The sequence below is a fragment of the Staurois parvus genome, unplaced genomic scaffold (genome assembly GCF_062004578.1).
Source record: "Staurois parvus isolate SC_StPar_1 unplaced genomic scaffold, SC_StPar_1.0 ptg000282l, whole genome shotgun sequence".
NCBI classification, from domain to species: Eukaryota; Metazoa; Chordata; class Amphibia; order Anura; family Ranidae; genus Staurois; species Staurois parvus.
Window position 1 is genome coordinate 9,055,872 of NW_028318078.1, and position 20,444 is coordinate 9,076,315.

General features: G+C 40.2%; 1 protein-coding gene across 1 annotated transcript in view; it reads left to right on the forward strand.

Moving 5' to 3' along the window:
• NT5DC2 (5'-nucleotidase domain containing 2) overlaps positions 1 to 20,444 on the forward strand; it is a 113,531-nt gene that overhangs the window by 36,490 nt on the left and 56,597 nt on the right. The window contains exons 2-5 of the mRNA XM_089681925.1: positions 2,060 to 2,244; positions 5,991 to 6,065; positions 6,424 to 6,479; positions 15,122 to 15,215. Of these exons, the coding sequence (XP_089538051.1) occupies positions 2,060 to 2,244; positions 5,991 to 6,065; positions 6,424 to 6,479; positions 15,122 to 15,215 (410 nt within the window). The remainder of the gene's footprint in view (positions 1 to 2,059; positions 2,245 to 5,990; positions 6,066 to 6,423; positions 6,480 to 15,121; positions 15,216 to 20,444) is intronic.

Sequence of the window (20,444 nt, forward strand, 5' to 3'; positions counted from 1 at the left end):
TCCATCTATCCAAATTTATAATGGAATAAATGTATACCTGTACAATTAATTTCTGGTGTGGCACTTTAGCCTCAGTTTTACCAATGTAAGGAGGCATTTCTTCACTGGTTGCCAGTGTAATGGAGAATGTCCAAGTTTCTTTTTGGGACACTAATATATTTATTTTTCATTTTCTTTAAGTGATTGTTACTGAATATTATATATTTTATATAGAGCAGGAGGTGGTAAAACATTTTCTTCCTTTGGTGCCAAAAACTCTTGACCTACCACATTTTTTCTTTTTATTGTTATATCTCTAACTTTTGATGTTACTAACGTACCACAAGCTGTAGATTCCTAATATAGAGGTCTAGTCAAAACATTATTTTTTTATAATGAACAGAAACGATTAAACCTATGGGGTTTTTTTATTGCTATTATCCTATTGAGGATATTTTGCTTCACTGCCAGGATGCAAAAGCCCCCCTTTGGATCACTTTTTCCATATGTTGAGGTTTGTATATCTACAGTATATCATTGGGACCTATTCTTGTAGAAATGCTAAAATCGTCCATCTCTGAGATTATTACTGTATATACTGTATATGTAACAATGCTGCATTACGTATATATTGAATGTATTTTTCCCTTACTTTGTATTTCCTGTGATGATTTTAGGCTATTGGTGCAAAATACTCAAATTAGCCTAATTCTCTGTCCGAAAGTCAAGTTGGCAAAAAGATTTAAAGTATAACAAAAGGCAAAACCTTTTTTGTTTTTAGTTTTGGAGAGAGTGGAGAGGGATTAGAATCCCTGTCAGTTTTTATTGCTGTCTATGTTCCTGAAAGGGAAATTCACCCTCTCAATTTGTCTTGTTTACCATTATCATTGAAAGTAAATGAAAATCCCAAATTTTGGGGTGTCCCCAGAAAAGCAATAAAGGGGAATTCTTAAAATGGAGGCACTAGTTCTGATAATTCCCTTAATTTGCAGGGATTTCCTCTCACTTCCTGTTTTGGCTATGGGCCAAAGGGACAAGGATGGCAAAAATTAACCATACAGGATTTATAACCCTCCATTACTCCAAAACGTAAACAGTTTTGCCTATAGTTCTTTAAAGTTTAAAGTCCTATTACTTTTTTTAGAGTGATATCATATCATCTTTCAGCATTCAGTAGAGAATACTTTAAATTCTACTTTGCAAAGCAAGTGAATAAGTAAACAGAGTGCTCCTTTTATATTGCCCCAGCTCCAGAAATGGAGATCCAATGTCTCAAGTAGATAATTTTTTTTTTTTTTTTGTATAAATAGAATTGTAACTTTTTTTTTTCATTCAAATTGGCAGGGTCAAAGAAGTGTCGCTTTATACTGTCAACTGTGCCCAGACTCTGGATATTAAAATATTTACATTTTCTTAACAGGCAGCAAAAGAAATATACAATCTCTTAGATTGTAAACTCTAATGAGCAGGGCCCTCTGTTTCCTCTTGTGCCAAATTGTATTGTAATGTCTATCTTCATTTTGTAAAGCGCTGCACAAACTGTTGGCACTATATAAATCCTGTATAATAATAATAATAAAATGTGCCATCTCTGATCTCTATAAATATTCCGGTAAATAGGACCCGGTGATCATGTGATTGCTATGCAATCACAATGTTAACAAAGCTGTCATGAATCAATCTGATTCATAACAGCTCTGCTTTTCTTCCTGGTGAGCTGCGATTGGCCCACAGCTCTCACATGATACATGGGGACAATCACAGCACCCTCTATCATGTGACCAGCTCCAGCCAATCACAGATCACTATTATTTTGAACTGTTACAAACTTAATTCATTCATGAGAGTTCAAAGCAAGCTTTGCAATGAAGGTGCAATAATCTTTATTGTTCCTGCAAAGCAAAGTGTAAAAAAAAATCCCTGATCACCACCCCAGAGTAGTACAATGTTACTATGGTAACATTGTACTACTCTGATAAAAGTATTTTAAAAATAAATAAATAAAAAATACCATATTGAGAATTAAAAAAAAAAACAAAACGTTTCAGTACAAACATACTTTGACTTTCTTCTATTTCAGATCTTCTTCCTCCGGGTGTGTGCAACCTCCTGAACCCTGCAACCATATGTTCAAACAATGAAATCAGTCTAGCAGACATTGAAATCTATGGATTTGACTATGATTATACTCTGGCTGAGTACTCCAGTGAACTACATAAAATGATATTCAACACCGCCAGAGATATCCTCATCAAGCATTACAAGGTGATGGCAGATAAAATATCATGCACACTCACAGATGATATTCTGCCTATTTTGGTAGGATGAAGCAATACATGTGATATCTGAGTGACAGCTGAGGCATCAGATCACATCTTGACTACAAAAAGATGTCTATGGAGTTTCTCAGCTAACAGATTATTTGAATAAACTGACATTAGCTGCTTCTGTTTTGCACTCATAGAAAACAGCATTCCTTTTGGGCTGCCAAGATGTCATTTGTTAGTCATTTTGTTTTCCATAATGTGACTGTTCTCTAACTGGAGCTCATACATACCAAAATTATATACAGTAGCTGTGTTCTTGGACCTGCATTCATTAGGTTGCCTGAAAACTAGTCATCACTTTTTATGTAGTTGAATATTACTCTCATTGTAATTCAGCACTCTGCCTCTGTGTCACAGAAGTTTGGGACTTCCTATGAAGCACAACCTGGTCATGTGTTCATCAGAGCCCCTAGTGGTGCGGGTGTTGCACTACTAACATTAAAGGTGCTACTTGAATGTTACAGCAAACTAACAGACATCTAAACATGTTACTAAATCACAAAACAAAATCATGGTTATATAGGCATGTGGTAGAGGCAGGTGGCAGACAGAAACATGGTCAAGCAGATGAAGAGTAATGGCAGGTTATAGAGAGAAAGCTGGGTTCAAAGTGTCGGCTGAAGTTCAGACATCAGTTTACATGTTCTCCCTGTGCCTGTGTGGGTTAACCCTCGGTACTCTAGTTTTCTCTCACAATCCAAAGACATGCTGGTAGGTTAATTGGCTCCTGTCTAAATTGGCACTAGTATGTGTATGTTGAATGTGAGTTAGGGACCTTAGATTGTATGCTCTTTGAGGGTTAGGGACTGATGTGAATGTACAATATATATATATATATATATATATATGTGCTGAGTAAATTGACAGTGCTATATAAGTACCTGTAATAAATAAAAAATAAACAGGACCAATGCAGTGTAGAAAGGCAGTTACAAACTGACAGAACCTCTTTATCAGGCAGTGGATGAAAGCATATATACTGAAGGTGACTAACCACTTGGCCTCCAGAGGATTGGCCTCCTGTGCAGTTTTTATTTTTTGCTCTATAAAAAACCCACAATTTTGAAAAAAAACCCAATATTTTTGACTTTATGTTATAAAACATACCCAGTAAAAATATAAAAAAATCTAATTTCTTCAAAAATTTAGGCCAAAATGTATTCTGCTACATGTCTTTACTAAAAAAAATCCCAATACATGTATATTAATTGGTTTACGTGAAAGTTATAGCGTCTACAAATGGCGATAAATATACCAGAATTTTTATATTATTTTTTTATACTAGCAATGGTGGCGATCAGCGACTTATATCGGGACTGTAGCGGGCATTCTGAAACTTGCGGGGAACTGACTAACTGCCACTGACATCCCAATGACACTAACACATTGATCAGTGCTAATAAAAAGCAGTGACACTGTATTAATGACACTGAGCAGGAAGGGGTTAACATCTTTGGCGATGAGAGGGTTAACTGTGTGCTGTGTTTTACAACATGTGATGTGTGTGTTTTACTTAGGAAACATGCTGCTGTATATTTGTTTGCTGTGCATGCTATTGCTCCCTTGTCAGTATTACTCGGCGATGTCCGGCCGGGACCCGGTGATTGAGATCTGTAGACACCAATGGCAGTGCGGGTTGGGCAGCGTGCACGCACCACTTTCTGGAGATGAAAATCATGTGTATATATATATATATATTTGCACAGCCCTGTTAACCCTGTAGCAGTATTTCTGCTATAGGGCAGCAGGCAACTGGTTAGCCAGTGTCAGGTGTGCAGGCTACAGGAAGCAGTGTTGTAGTGCCAGTAACTGTCTGGTGACAATGGAGAGCAATTCCAGCAACTCAAAATCTCTTAAGCCCCATTCACACCTGAGCGATTTTCTGCTTGAAGCTTGCAGCTCTAAAATGCTCAACAAGCCAAATCCAATTCATTTCAATGGCCCCTGCTCACATGTGGACGCTCCTGAAGAAAAATATCTGTCCAAAAAAAGTACATGAGCTTTTTTGGCAGATTACAAGTGTTTTTGGCCCCATAGACTTCAATAGAAACGCCTTAAGATGTGTGACATGAGCATTTTACAAGCATTTTGTTGCGCGTTTTCTGCTCAGACAGCAGCTCTCCACCCCTAATTTCCTCTTCTCCTCTCTTTAGTGCTTTCTATTGGATAAACCAAAACGCCTAAAGCTATAAAACGCTTGTAATACACTTCTAAAAACTCTCAAAAACTGTCAAATAAAAACAACAGTAAATCTCTATGCTCAGGTGTGAATGCAGCTTTACAGTCTCTACCCATGCATAATCTACGATCCAATTACACCAATAGGGAATTTGTTAAAATCATTATCAGTTGTCTCTTTGCAGCTATCCATTCGGATTTCACTGTTATCAGCTGTCCTGTAGTGAAACATCTGAGAAGTTGTTGATCAAGGAATGAGATCAATTCCTGAGACTTGTTTTACTAGAGGAGTTCAGCAGCTGCATCCAAGCCTTACATCACCAATTGCAGTGCAAAGCTTTGGAGGCAGTGGTCTAAAGCACGCTGCCACTGGACTCTAGAGTAGTGGAGATCTGTTCTCTGCAGTGTTGAATCACGCTTCTCTGTCTGGGTTTGGCGGTTGCCAGAAGAACGGTACTTCCCTGACTGCATTGTGCCAAGTGTAAAGTTTGGTGGTGGGTGATTATGGTGTGGGGTTGTTTTTCAGGGGTTGTGCTTGGCCCTTTAGTTCCAGTGAAGGGAACTCTTAAGGCATCAGCGTACCAAGACCAAGACCAATTTCATGCTCACAACTTTGTGGGAACAGTTTGTGGATGGCCCCTTCCTGTTCCAACATGACTGTACACCAGTGCACAAAGCAAGGTCCATGAAGACATGGATGAGTGAGTTTGGGGTGGAGTAACTTGACTGGCTGATCTCAACCCAACAGAACATTGGTTGTCACCAGAACTAGTGTCCTGATCAGGAGATTACTGTTCTGATAATAACCCAAAATTTGGGATTTCCTTTCCTTTTCACTTTGAGTGATGACAGTAAACAGGCCAAATAGAGATGATGAATCTCCCTAAACAGGACACAGACAGCAGTAAAAACATGACATGTTTTAATCCCTCTCCACTCTGTCCAAAACTAAAAATAAAAGTTTTGTCTTTAGATGTGCTTATGTCTGATGTGCCTTATTGACGCTTGTAAACTGTGAATAGGTCTAAAGGCCAACCCCAATCCACTAAAATCATGTGCCCAGGTCCGCTGTATGTCAGAGCCAGAATATCTAGCAGTCTAGTAAAATTGGCATGCCTTCTTGTTATGAAAAGTGGACCTTACAAGGTATGCTCATTCAATGGTAACCCCCCCATGTAAAAATACCACATTACCAGTTGCACAGACCAGAGGTACCTAGAAGGGGCTGTTGTCATTGACCTTCTTTGGGGGTTCCTGAGATATGTTTCTACACATCTCAGGAAAGTGAGATACTTGGATCTTTTCAGAAGTCAGTGAAGTCACCCTCTCCTAAAATGTAGATGTAAAGTATGTTTTTTAACTTTTCTTCTCATATGTGTTTTTTGTAAACTTGTAGTGTTTTTGCATGGTGGGTGGACCACTAATGAATGTACAGACCTCGGACTTTTCTGCTTTTTAATAATGATCACTGCTAAGATGTACATTTTGTTGTGCTTTCTTGTGTAGTATCCAGAAGGAATTGGAAAGTATGACTATATGCCAGGATTTGCTATCAGAGGACTTCACTATGATATACAAAAGGTAACTAGAACACTATATGATTTCTCTTTTAAGACAAAGGTGATTTCTATGTTGGCAATGATAACTGAATTTAGTGGACAGTTATCCACACTAATATAACTCAGCTTTGGCATGATACATTTTTTTTACTTTAAATTTAGCTTTTTTAAATTTAAATTTAGCCTTTAATTGCAGATTTTGTTTGAAATACAAAGCCATTTTGTATACCACACACTTATAAGGTTGTTTAATATAGTATTATCTATAGTACAGACACTGCAAACAGACAAATGGCTTTTACTGTATACCCAGACTGTTGTTTCATAAGGGGTGTTAAAAGACAGACATATTATATTCATATTACCCTGTATCTGGGCAGAGTCTACTGATGAAGATTGATGCTTTCCATTATATCCAGCTGGGAACAGCATACAGGTAACTGCATTGTTATCTAGTAGGTAGTAGAACACAGGTACCAGGACCCACACTAAGGGCTCGTTCCCACCAGATGTGTTTTCCAGTGCTGTCAAAATGTATGGACATTAGAAAAGCCTTTTTTCTTTAGTAAAGTCTGCTCACGCCATTTGGTTTAAGTAAAGTCCTGTGTGCTTCATTTTGGATGCAATAACCTGCAGTACAATTAATTTTAAATCAATTTAAATAAAGGTGAAAACATAACACGCCTAAAACAAATATGAACACACTTCAAGGTAAGTGTTTTGGTGTGAAGAAGCACTTACATCAGTTTTACTAAATTTTTTTTCTTTTCGACTTATTTTGATATTTTTAGTTATTTGGGATAATACCACACACCCATTTGCCATTTGTAAAGTGGTTGTAAAGATTCAAAGTTTTTTACCTTCACGCATTCTATGCATGAAGGTAAAAAACCTTCTATGTGCAGCAGTGTACCCAGCCCCCTCAATACTTACCGGAGCCTCAGTGATGTGAGTGACAGCCTGGGCTGCCCCGGGTCTCTGCCTCCTCATTGGCTGAGACAGCAAGCGGGAGCCATTGGCTCCACTGCTGTCAATCACAGCAGGTCAGCCAATGAGGAGAGAGAGGGGCCAAGTCACGGGTGTGAATGAACACACGGAGCAGCGGGTGCCCCCATAGCAAGCTGCTTGCTGTGGGGGCACTTGACAGAAAGGAGGAGCCAGCAGAGCCTGAGAAGAGGTGGATCCAGGCTGCTCTGTGCAAAACCAATGCACACAGTAGGTAAGTAGAGAATATTTGTTATCCCCCCCCCCAAAAAAAATAAAAAATTAACCTTTAGAATCGCTGAAAGCTGAACTACAGGAAACCTAAAAATCCTCCCTTGAAGTGGGCCTTTGGTCACACTGCAAGAGTTAACTGCTCGTTTCTGTCTAGGATACTTTGATCCTCTGCAGGCTCCTTTGCACCGCTAGACTGGTTCTTGCAGCATCATCTCTCCTGTGGCCTTGCAAATTTAGGTCCTCTGACATCATCAACACCAATGCAAGGACCGTAGTCCTGTATTGAACGTGAGGACTTTAAGGAACTGTCCACCACCAGAGCCTTGGGAAGCACCATCTGACAGGGGAGTGGAGGATTGGGTAAGTGAAAGTGCTTTTAAGTCTCCTAGACTAAAAGATAAATGGCAGTTAACCCTTGCAATGCAGGTCTTAAGTTGGGATTTAATTTTTTTTCAATTTAATGGCCATTCTGAAAGTTTTCCAGTAAGTTACATTTGAAACTTTTGTATTTCATACTCAGTTTGGTTTTGCCACACATGCCTAAACTCCATAAAAGACAATAAAAAGTTTTACAGTCTGATCACATTTTCAGTTTGGCCTAAAAAAAAATAAAAGTGATTGAAAAATGGTAGTTCTGTTTTGCATAGATCAGAGTGGAGTATTAAAAACCTTTGGAATATTAAACAGTTGGATCGATGCATGTGTGGGTCTCTGAGTGGGTGATGTGATTGTAGTTGGTGGGGTTGGCTTAGCTGGAGTGCTATCGCTTATCTCCCCTTATGGAACATTTTGAAAACTCACTTGTATGCTTTGTATAAGTGACATTTATGAATGAACATATGATTTTAGTTCAGTAATACTCAACCTGCAATTGCTTAGCTATTTCTGTGTGACTCTTCTACGTTTTGTGAAGTAAGTTATTTTTCGTTGAAATTTGTTCAGAAAATGTCTGCAGTAGCTTTGCACTGTACATATTTTTCAGTAATACTGTTGGCATACTTGGCACAATTTGTAGTACACGTGATCGTGATTATAAAATTGTTGGTTAAAAATTACAGTGTTAGAATTAAAATGAATAGCCCATTATAATGTAAAATAACAAAACCAGCTTTTGCTGCAATATTTAACTTTAATCCAGAGATTCCCTTTGCAGTACTTTATTTCTTTTGCTAAATACCCTCAGTCACTGGCCAGCATCATTCACCCTACTTCCTGGGTTCACCCTAACCTGTTAAAGGACAGTGGAAGAGGAAGCAGCACGGTGAGGAGCTCAGCTCTCTATGACTCTGCTCTTTGCTATGAGCAGCATGCTTCTTGATAGTCCATGAACTGATTGGCTCCCTGTGCTGCTATTTTCTCTCCAGAGAAGCTGCAGGAGAGTGATATAGGGTCAACATCTTGCAATGACACTGTTTTCAGAGAAAAAAAAACATTTTTATATCTGCCTAGAGCTCATTTTTAAAAAATTTTAAGTTTAAGCAATAGTTAAAAGCAAAGTATGGGGTTATGTTTTTTTTTTTAAATCATACTTACCTAGGTGGATGCATCATCAGTCCATCCAGCTCTAAGTGTGAGAGCTCAGTGATCCCTAAAATCTCACTGCCACTGTGAGCAGAGAGCGGTGACTGTCAGTCACCGCTGTCTGCTCTGCTCCCTCGTGGTCACTGAAGCGCTGGGCTGTGGAGGGGGAGGAAGCGGCTGGCTCAGGCTCTCAGAAGCTCGCTAAGAGGCTGAGCCAGGTGCCAGTCCAGATATGTGGGTGGATCCAGACTTTAAAGCTGTCAGCTGAAAATTGGTCACACGAGCAGTACGAACTTTCTGTCAAATTTGCACTCTACACTTTTCTTTTTTAGAAACATCAGAGATGCATTTTGATGAATTATTTACCCCTCTTACTTTGGGGACCTTTTTTTATGACAATCAGAGGACAATGTAAAACATACCTAACATTAGTCAATGGAATAGAAAGGGTTTAAAATTTTGAAGAGGTTGGGTTTTTTTTTTTAAAGAATTGCGCTCTGTTCACTATACACTTATTATTTAATCATTCACCTAAGTTTCATTGAAACTGCAGCATTATTAGAGTGATTTGGTAACATTTGAATCGTCCGTCTGAACCAGGTAAATCTGAGTATGCATTTGATGACACATTCACCACTAGTTCGCAATATTTAATCATAAAATATGAATGTTCAAAAGGTGACAATCGTGCTCTGGAGGTGATTGCTTCATGTACACATAGGATAACATTAGTTGCTTCTACAGGCAAAACGCTAAACTCCTCTAGGAGCAGCGTTTTTTTTCAGCCACTTTGCATGGAGCCTAACACCACACCAGTGTTCCTCCACTGCATGCATACCAAAACATACTTACTGGACTATTTTGACCCTCTGTATAAGGGAAGCCAGGTAGCACTTAATGGAAAGAAACCTCCATAGTAAGGTGCAATACTCGTCACCCTCAGATATACTGGTCACCTTCCGGTTCTCAAGTACACTAATGAAAAGAAAAACCAAGGATATCACATAGTGTAAAACCATCCAGGTAAATAGTTTATTCGATTAGAACTGAATATCAACAAGAGCAAGATCACAAAAACAGAAAATGATGATTTTGAGCTTGATGGCAATAGACTAGTTGTAAAGCATTTTAATCTCCTGGGCTCTTTCATAAACAAAGAAGCAACTAGTAGTGACTAAATACTCTGCAGGATTTCACTTGGTAGCCATACAAAGAAGACTAAAATACACTTAAAATGAAGATCAGATTCATCCATTCACTCTTCACAATTGTCAATTATGGCTGTGAAAGCTGGACACAATGAAAACTGCACATAAAGAAGATAGTCTTATTTGAGCTTTGGTGCTGGAGAAGGATTTTATGCCTGCGGTGCACAGTCCATAGAATATTTCAGTTCTGAAAGAGATCAAACCAGCTATATCACTAGAGGTCCAAATGAAATTATGATTGTCCTATTTTGGTCACACTGTTAGAAGAGAGAGTTAACTGGAGAGGCAAATAATGTTTAGGAAGATTAAAGGCACCACGCAAAGAGGGATATCAGCTACTAGATGGTTGGACACATTGACTACAGCTGTGGGGATGACACTAGAAGATCTCACCAGACACTAGAAGATCTCACCAGACTAGCACATAATCAGCTTCTTTTTAGAACTCTCATTCATCAAGTCGCTAGGACTCGGACCTGAGTTGACAGCACTTTAAAAAAAATAGTTTATTAAAATGTACCAAGGTACTCACATAAGTAAAAACATACAGCGCCTGTAGTAAACAAAAAGCTTGTCCCTGGAGTACAGCAGGCCACTTCTGGACTCCGTTTGCATGATGACATAATGGAAGCCATGTTCGTTCATCACGCAGTATTCATCCCGAAAGAGCAACAGGAAATCAGCAATGCAGTATGGACAATTAATGTTCCAGGCCTCACTTAGAAGTAAATAGGAAATTGCTCTCTCATAATAGACTTTCAGGAGGATTCAAGCCCCTTGTAAAATCAGAGATGACATAAATAGAAATATACCACCTAGTGGGCTAATTATGCAGACCAAAGGAAAATTATACAAACAAAAACAGATTACCTGGGCTTTAAAATATATATTTACATATAATAGATAATAAATCAGTTTCCTGATGTTGGTTCTTTTCAATATTAAAACAGTGAAATACAGTAACAGACAAGAAATAAATATACCAATTTGAAAACCAAAATGGATGACATATAAAATAGAAAATTGAAGTTGATAAAAATACATATGCAAGAGAGACACAATTTAGTTAAATAGCATCAATGGGCAATAAGCAAGAATGTGTAGTGGGAGGTCATGCACTGTTGATGAATGCGTTGACATCTCACTCCACATTCATGCCTTGAGGGGAAAAGGCCCTCATTTCATAAATCCAGCATGTTTTCGATTGAGGAAGGAGTACCCCGAGGATCCTTGTTGTGGCAGGCTGTGTAATGTTTAGGAACACTGTGTCCCATATACCCCTTCTTGAAGTTAATAATATGTTCGTTCAGCCGCCCACTCAAAGATCTCAAGGTCCCCCTCATGTATTGCAAGCCACAAAGACATTGCAGAAGATAGACCACGTTGGAGGTGATGAAACTTTTGATGGGGTACACTTGAGACGAGACCGTAGAAAAGAGCATAGAAGCTTTTTATGGCCTAACTGGTTGATCTTACAGACAGAACATTTTTTGCAAGGAGAAAATCCTTTGAGGTTATGAAAAAAAAGGTTTAGATGTTGGATAAAAAGGTTCAGCGCAGTTTTGCTCTGCAGTGAAGGGGCTCCCCTGAATACCACCTTAGGGACAGGGAAGCAATGGACCCAAAACCTTGTCATTTTTTCAGCACAGACCAATGACAGGAAATAATCCTCTTAATCATTGGGTGCTGAGCAGAAAAAAGATGTAATAAAGACCACCCAAATTTTTCGGTCAGTCAGTTTGTGCGTAGCAGAACCTCAATTCATAGACTTAATTGACAAGATATCAGATTCAAGTAAGTCCTCTCTATATCCTTTTTCTACAAAACCTTCTTTTAAGACATTAGCCTATGTCTTAAAATCTTGCATTTTTGAGTAAATGGGTACAAGGGACTGACTTTGACCAAGCATGATGGTGGCAATTGTCCATGGAGATGATTGAATTGCGGTCCGTAAACTTAAAAAAAATTCTCGTAACTATCCTATGATTTTCAACCCTGATTTTAAGGCCCAGAAAATGGATATCTTCAGAACTGGCTTCTTCAAAGCAGAGGAAAATACCTTGATCGTTTGCTTGGTCCCCTATGGGCATAGTAATGTCCTCCTCCCACTTGGCTCTCTATAAATAGGGTGGTTCTGCTAGTTGATAAGAACAAACAGACTGATTTTGAAAAATTCAGGCGGTCTTTTATTGCATCTTTTTCTTTTCAGCACCCAGTGATTAAGAAGATTATTAATTGTCAGTAGTCTGTGCTGAAAAATGACCAGGTTTTGGGTTTATTGGGTTTTTGGGTTTATTGCCTACCTACTGTGAGTGGGCAGATTTCTTGTTTTACTTCATAGTGAGGTGTAGAACATTAATTGTTTCTGCCTTATTTCTGGTTTACTGCTGCTCTTTCTGGATAAATATTGCATGATGAACGAACATGGCTTCCATGTCCCAGAAGAAAGCCCTTGTGACATAATCCGTAGAGCAGTGCCAACGTTTGTAAAGTTATCATGCAATCAGAGTCCAGAAGTGTCTCGCTTTACTGCTGGGAATGGCTTTACTTACTAGAGGCACTGTATGTTTTACTTATGTAAGTATTTCGGTACATTTTAACCCCTTGCCCTCCAGAGGATTTACCCCCCTTTCTGACCAGGTGCTGTGTTACTTTAACTGACAATTGCGTGGTCAACGCTGCACCCAAATTAAATGTACATCCTTTTTTTCCCCCACGAATAGAGCTTTCTTTCTGTGGTGTTTGATCGCCTGTGCATTTTTTGTTTTTTGTCTTATAAAAAAATGACCAATAATTTTGAGAAAAAAAACAATATTTTTGACTTATTGCTATTAAACATGTCCAGTAAAAAAATCAAATTTCGTCATAAATTTAGGCCAAAATGTATTCCGCTACATGTCTTTGCTAAAAAAAATTCCCAACACGTGTAAATTATTTGGTTTACGTGAACGTTATAGCGTTTACAAATGGCGGTATATATACTGGGATTTTTTTTTTTTTGTACTAGCAATGGCGGCGATCAGTGACTTATTGCGGTACTGCGTTGGGCATTCTGACACTGTGGGGAACTGACTTGGTGACACTGACATCTCCAGTGACACCAATACAGTGATCTGTACTAATAAAAAGCACTGACACTGTGCTAATGGCACTGGGCAGAAAGGGGTTAACATGTGGGGGGATGAAAGGGTTAACTGTGTGCTGTTTTACTGTAAGCTGTGTGTTTTCAACTGTAAGCATGGCGAGCCATACAAGCAGTGTGCAGGAGTCGATGTGAGAGTACTGCATTGTTTACATACAGTTACCTTCCCCCCCATCAGTAATGCTTGGTGATCACCGGTTGCTGGCAAGTAATCACCGGCTGGGACCCGGTGATTGACAGCCGAGACCATGAATAGCAGCGCGGGTAGGGCACGTGCACCCCCTACCCGGAAATGCAAAATCACGTGAAAATATACGTGATTTTGCACACCCCTGCCGCCCTGGAGCAGTATATCTGCTATAGGGCATCAGGGAAGCAGATAAAAATAGTCAGTGCTGATTGAGAAAGTGAAGTTTCACTTCAACCAATTCGCGCAGAGAGTTAACATATATGCGGCCTCTCGGCGGGTGGGTCTTGATGCCGAGAGGTCGCATATATGTGTACCTAAATTTTAACAAACCTGTTCTGAAAGCCACCAAAACCCAAAGAGTGCCACCTAAGTGCAGTCACTAAAAAGTGCTTTCCATTACTTTTACTGTCCAGAACAGCTCTATGCCACGAGATAACTTTCACTATGGGGCCAACTGAGCCAACTCACTTGAACAGCAGTTAATAATTTACCTGGATGGTTTTATGCTATGTGGTACCCTTGGATTATCTTTTCATGAGTGCACTTGAGAAGAGATCTAAGGTTGAAGAGTACTGCACCTTACCACTGAGGCTTCGTTACAATAAGCTTTACCTGACTTCTCTTACATAAATGGTCAAAATGGTTTGGTAAACATGTTTTATTAGGCTTACAGTGGAGGAACACTGTGGTGTGGTCTTAAACATTTGAAGAGCTACGCTTCTTTTTTCTTATGGAAGAATACATTGCAAGTTAACTGTATCACATGATTTGGATGGTGGATTTATTTTTGTGGACTTATATTCAGGAGAACTTATTTTTTTATGATTTTTTTGTGCACATTTGATTATATTTGGTTGTAAACCCTTTTTAGGGTCACCTTAATAGATTTTTTGAGCGCAGCAATTATTTATGTGAATTGCTTTACCAATTCCTTTCTGTTTGTGTGCTAGCAGCTGAGATTTATTACACTCTGTAGCGATTGTTTGTTAATTTCTGACACTTCTATTGATGCGATGTTTTCAGTGCTGTGAATATGAGAGACACAGCTCTCATACACCAAAGCATTTAATACTACCCTATTCCACAGGATGACAACACTGCAGTGCAGTTTGACTGCAGAAGGAACAGCCCTGTAACTCTGTACTAGCAGGATCAATGAGTAATAAAACAGTGTTGCAGGGTGTAATTAATCATATCATATGTCATGTTTGATCTAGCTCATAGTTACACTTTAACTTAAATGCACTTGATAAGATACTGCAGTCGGCTTTCTTACAAGCCTTGCAACAAGATTTGTTAATTTGAAATACAATTATAAAACTGAAATTATGCAGTGTGTAATAAAGCATGTGTTCACAAGAATATGGTTTCAGTGAGGATATTTCAAAATCCTGAATACTGGTCTGGGCATGTAAGCTTTGAAATCATTGTATGATTTCTCAGCAGATAGTCATTAAAAGTATTACATTTATTATGTTTGTTATTTGGCCAAAGGTGCTGATCTTTTTTCACAGCTAATGCAGTAGTACCCTGAAGTTATTTAGAGATAGGGACTAGATTAATAAGCCCACATTATGTACACTGCTATAAGTCAGTGAAACTGATTTCAACTCCCAGAAAACAAAGTACATTTTGTATTTGTTTTTCTTCTGGGAATGTTATGAAAATCCTGCAATCTGTGCCAGCCTGTCCCTGTGCCAGCAGCCACCCTGTGCTTTCCCTATTCCTTCCTTTATTAAGTGTATCTGCTGAACGTTGACCTAGTTGTTAATGTTAATTTCTGATATTGCCATTCACAGGGGTCTCAAGGCTGTTCCAGATGAGGAAGTCATAGAATCATATGGGGGCACCCCACATATCCCCCTTTTCCAGATGAGTGATTTCTATGGAAAGGTATTAGTTGTTAAACATAAAAGCAGTACATTCATTTCACTCACAGCTTTATAAATTGTTGTCTTTAAAAGAATTACACTTTAATAATATGTTTTTGAGAAACAAATAGATAACATGATATGTCTGGTTAATGGTTCTTTAGAACTCGCTTGTCTTTGGAGTTTTTGCTAATAAAAAGTTGAAATAAATTAACTGGCTTGGTGGCCTCTACACTTGGACACATATAGGAGGAACAAGAGGAATAGTCTGTGTGTGCTCTGGGTGACTATCCCTCCAGGTGGAAGGTTATTAAAGGTGAGGCCAGAATTGTAGGAGTAACTGAAGATATGAGGTTTGATTTCTTTTTTCTTCCAAATACTTTTTGAGTTTTTTTATATTAATTACATGGTTAGTCTGGCTGAAAAAATACACATCTAGGTCAACCAAAAAAGGAAAAAAAATGATATTCTATACCCACAGTTGATCCAGAGGAAGGCAAAAAACCCCAGCAAAGCAGGATCCAATTTGCTTCTGCAGGGGAAAAAAATCCTTCCTGATCCTCCAAGAAACATTTGGATATTCCCTGGATCAACTTTACCTATAAATGTTAGTATCGTTATATTATGTGTGTCTAGGAAAGAATCTATGCCTCTTTTAAAGCAATTTACTGAGCTGGCCAAAACCAACTCTTCCACATTTTCACAGCTCTTACTGGGAAGAAATCTTTCCGTATTTGGAGATTAAATCTCTTTTCGATGACCTTAAGGTGAATAACTCTACACTGAGTTCGCTATATGGACCACTGATGTATTTATACATGTTGATCATATCCCTCCTTAATCTCCTCTTCTCAAGAGAGAATAAATTCAGTTCCTCTAATCTTTCCTCATAGCGGAGCTCCTCCATGCCTCTTATCAGTTTGGTTGCCCTTGTCTGCACTGTCTTCAGTTCCATGATATCCTTTTTTTGAATTGGTGCCCAAAACTGAATTGCTTATTTCAAATGAAGTATTACTAATGATTTGTACAGGGGCAAAATTATATCTCTCTCCCTCTCTCTCTGCAGTCTATACCTCTTTTAATAGAGGATTTACTCGCTTTGGAAACTGCAGCTTGGCATTGCATGCTATTATTAAACTTATGATCTACCAGAACACCCAGATCCTTCTCCATCAATGAGTTCCCCATTTGTAATCCCCTTAGTATGTAAGATGCATGCATATTTTTAGCCCCCAAGTGCATAACTTTACATTTATCAACATTAAACCTCATTTGCCACATATAGATTATAGAGATAGAATATCCGACACAGGGTGATTACTGTGGGTTTATATGCAACGCTCTCAAGTGTCACGTCCTATCTAAACTATTGGGAAAAAAGAAGGACCATTTGGTGGACTTTATAGGCACTACAACAGTGGTAAATAAAAGTATTGCTTTATTGAACATACATAGACGTATAACAATACATATAGTTAATAAAATCCACTGCAGAGAATGTACTCCCATAGTCTATGGAATTGTACATTCAATGCAGGTGCATATAGTATTGGTACATTCCACAATAAAAATGTACTGTAACCCAGTAAAAGTTTGAAAACAGATACTCTGATATTAATGGCTGTAGTAACTCGACATGGTTCGCGATAATATCGCTTCCTCAGGAGCTGTGAACAGATGTCTACATAAAGAAAATAGTATAGATTTATAATAGTATAGATTTATAAACAACATTCTACATTGACCAATATTCATAATGCAGATCGATTGAGTGGATTATCATACCTTAATCTACAGACATCTGTGCAAGGGATGTGAAGGAGGGCCTCTAGACTTCCCATGCGGGGTCAGTCAGTGAGGGGATCCCAACAAACCAAGGGGAAGGCAGCAACCTCCCCAAGGCTTCCTGACGTACAAAAAATATGCAACTGTTAAGAAACATGATGGGTGCCTCCTAGGTGGTGAATAAGAATGTGTAGATGTAAGAATTGGATTAACCTCCCCACTAATAGGGATGCACTAGGGCAGTGATGGCGAACCTTTTTGAGCCCGAGTGCCCAAACTGCAACCCAAAACCAACTTATTTCTTTCAAAGTGCCAACACTGCAATGAAACCTGAATATCGAGCTTTTGGTTTAGAAAAAACAACTCGTACAGTAGTGCAAACTAATTAACAGCTTTTGTCTTAAAAGAAAAACACAATAACAGAGCTTTCAATTATACAGGAGATGACCAGAGACTGCGGACACAGTACAGGAGATGACCAGAGACTGCGGACACAGTACAGGAGATGACCAGAGACTGCGGACAGTACAGGGATGACCAGAGACTGCGGACAGTACAGGGATGACCAGAGACTGCGGACATAGTACAGGAGATGACCAGAGACTGCGGACACAGTACAGGAGATGACCAGAGACTGCGGACACAGTACAGGAGATGACCGGAGACTGCGGACACAGTACAGGAGATGACCAGAGACTGCAGACACAGTACAGGAGATGACCAGAGACTGCGGACATAGTACAGGAGATGACCAGAGACTGCGGACACAGTACAGGAGATGACCAGAGACTGCGGACACAGTACAGGGATGACCAGAGACTGCGGACAGTACAGGGATGACCAGAGACTGCGGACACAGTACAGGAGATGACCAGAGACTGCGGACAGTACAGGAGATGACCAGAGACTGCGGAAAGCACAGGGGATGACCAGAGACTGCGGAAAGCACAGGGATGACCAGAGACTGCGGAAAGCACAGGGATGACCAGAGACTGCGGACAGTACAGATGACTGCTGACCTTTGGGGAGGGAGGGGGAGCGGGTACCTGAATTTGACAGGTACCCGCTCTTACTTCCGCAGAGTTTTTTTTTATCTTACCTGTTCCTTTATCCAGCCGCGCGCTGTCTTCCCGGCTTCTGTAGTGTGGGCGCTCGTCGCACAGCCGGATGCCCAGTGCGCATGCGCGAGAAGCGCTGCGCTTTGTGATTGGTCCGGCGGCTTCTGGGATCTGTCATGTGTCCCAGGTACCGCCTTACCATTCACAAAGAGCACTGCTTCTTGCGCATGCGCACTTGGGACCCGGCTGTCACGCACACTACAGAAGCCGGGAAGACAGCGTGCCGCTGGATAGAGGGACAGGTACGGTCCCACTGCAGAGCTGAGCGGCCGGCCCGGTATTCTGACACGGCGGCGGTGGAAATACCGGACCGGCCGCTCTATATTCGCTCCATAAGACGCACTGACATTTTCCCCCCTTTTTTGGGGGGAAAAAAGTGCGTCTTATGGAGCGAAAAATACGGTATTCTCCTGGCGTGCCCACAGATAAGGCTCGGCGTGCCGGCTGTGGCGCGCGTGCCACGGGTTCGCCATCACTGCACTAGGGTCACCAGTTCTGTTCCCAACTAGTGAGGATACAATTACATCACCAATTCTGGTCCAAATAGAGTACATGCAAGGGAAATTAGCAATAAGCTAGTATAATATATATAAAAAAAGAGGATACAAAAAGTGGAGGAAAACTTGAATGTCACTCGATCAATAGAAGGAATTAACCCCATCGGTGCCCCACCACTACCATATTTCAAACCAGTAATTAATAAAGATCCAATATGCAGGGAGAAAAATCCTACCTACGTACAGTATATTAAAACCAAACCACAGGAAAAGTTCCCCGATGTGATGGCACAGTATTTGCGTTGGGATAGTCAAATGGGGTAAAAAATGCCAACACTGCCTCACCCAACAGGGCCTGTCCAAAAGGGACCCGTGTTGTCACACCATCACGGCCTTGAAGACCGCCACACATCGTCCCAATTTGAGGCAACTTTGCATGGGATGCCCGCAACGCGAACCCACCACAACAATGGCGGTGGGCACGCACACACCTGCAACACAGCGGCCATTTCTGACCATCACCGCAGTTGCAGCAATGGCCAGCAAGCGCCGTAACGCCAGGCCAACCCCCATACTGTTGCACGGGGCCAACCCCGCCACGGCGCCACTCTCCGCCCACTGACCAAGGGCGACAGCAGGGACACCGAACCCTCCTCTTAATGGGTCCTCCAAAGGGGACCTAGGCCCCCACACACATGCCTGCAAACATAATCAAATCATGAACCGGTTACAATATATCTACTGTATATATATAGTGACAAATGTAGCCATATTAATAACAGTACTTGGAATGAATCACAATTGGGAACCCGGACCATAATAGAGCAGAACTTATAGAAATGGTTTGTAAGACAAAGTTTCATTAATACCTGGCGGAAATTTAGCATTTAACTGTTCAATCCAGAATGCTTCTTTTTGCAATATGTGCTTATCCCAATTACCACCCCTAGGATCTTTTGGAATAACTTCTAATACCAAAAACGAAACCATTGTAGTATCAAATCTATGGTATTAATCTAGATGTCTACTGACTGGGGTGATGATTTTGCCATTACAGTAATACCTCGGTTTACGAATTGAATTAGTTCTGCGGGACTTTTCGTATAGCGAAAAATTTGGAAACCGAAACACCGTTTCCCATAGAAATTAATTGAAAACCAATTAATCCGTTCTGGAGGGAAAAAAAAAAAGTATTTTATCTGTTCAAAACTCTTTATAAAGTGCACTGTTTAAAGGCATAAATACTGTACAGGGACAGAATTACTCAAGCAATAACATTTTAAACATCAATTTTTAAAGCACCACACATCAACTTTTAAAACATGGCAAACTTTTCAAAACAATTTCAACACTTTTTGGAAGAGGAGGAGGAGCAGGGCAATTGGGCAGCACTAACACAAGCAGGTTCTTCTTCATGTCTAGGCTGTTTTAGTAGGAACCTTTCCATTGTCTACTGCCTCCGGCGCCTTTTAAGCATCCCTCCGAAAGGGGACATGATGTCGATGTCAAAACTGTTCACAAGTCTCTGGGCTAGAGCCTTATCTGGGTGCTGCTGTACAAAAGTCTGTAGGTTTACCCACATTTGGCATGCCTCCTTGAGTTCCCTGGAAGAGAGCTGTTCCTCACTTGTTTCCTCCTCCTCAAATGAGACCCGCTCCTCCATTGCCTCCTTCTGCAGTTCCACCAGGTCCTCGGTGGTCAGCTCACAGTTTTGTCCCTCCTCCACCAGCTCGCAGACATCCTCTTCAGTCACCTCCAGCCCTCTGGTCCTCCCCAAGGAAACAATCTCCTCCAACACTGTTGACTCTGGTGCAGGTGCATCAGAGTCAGGTGTCACAACACAGTCTGGTC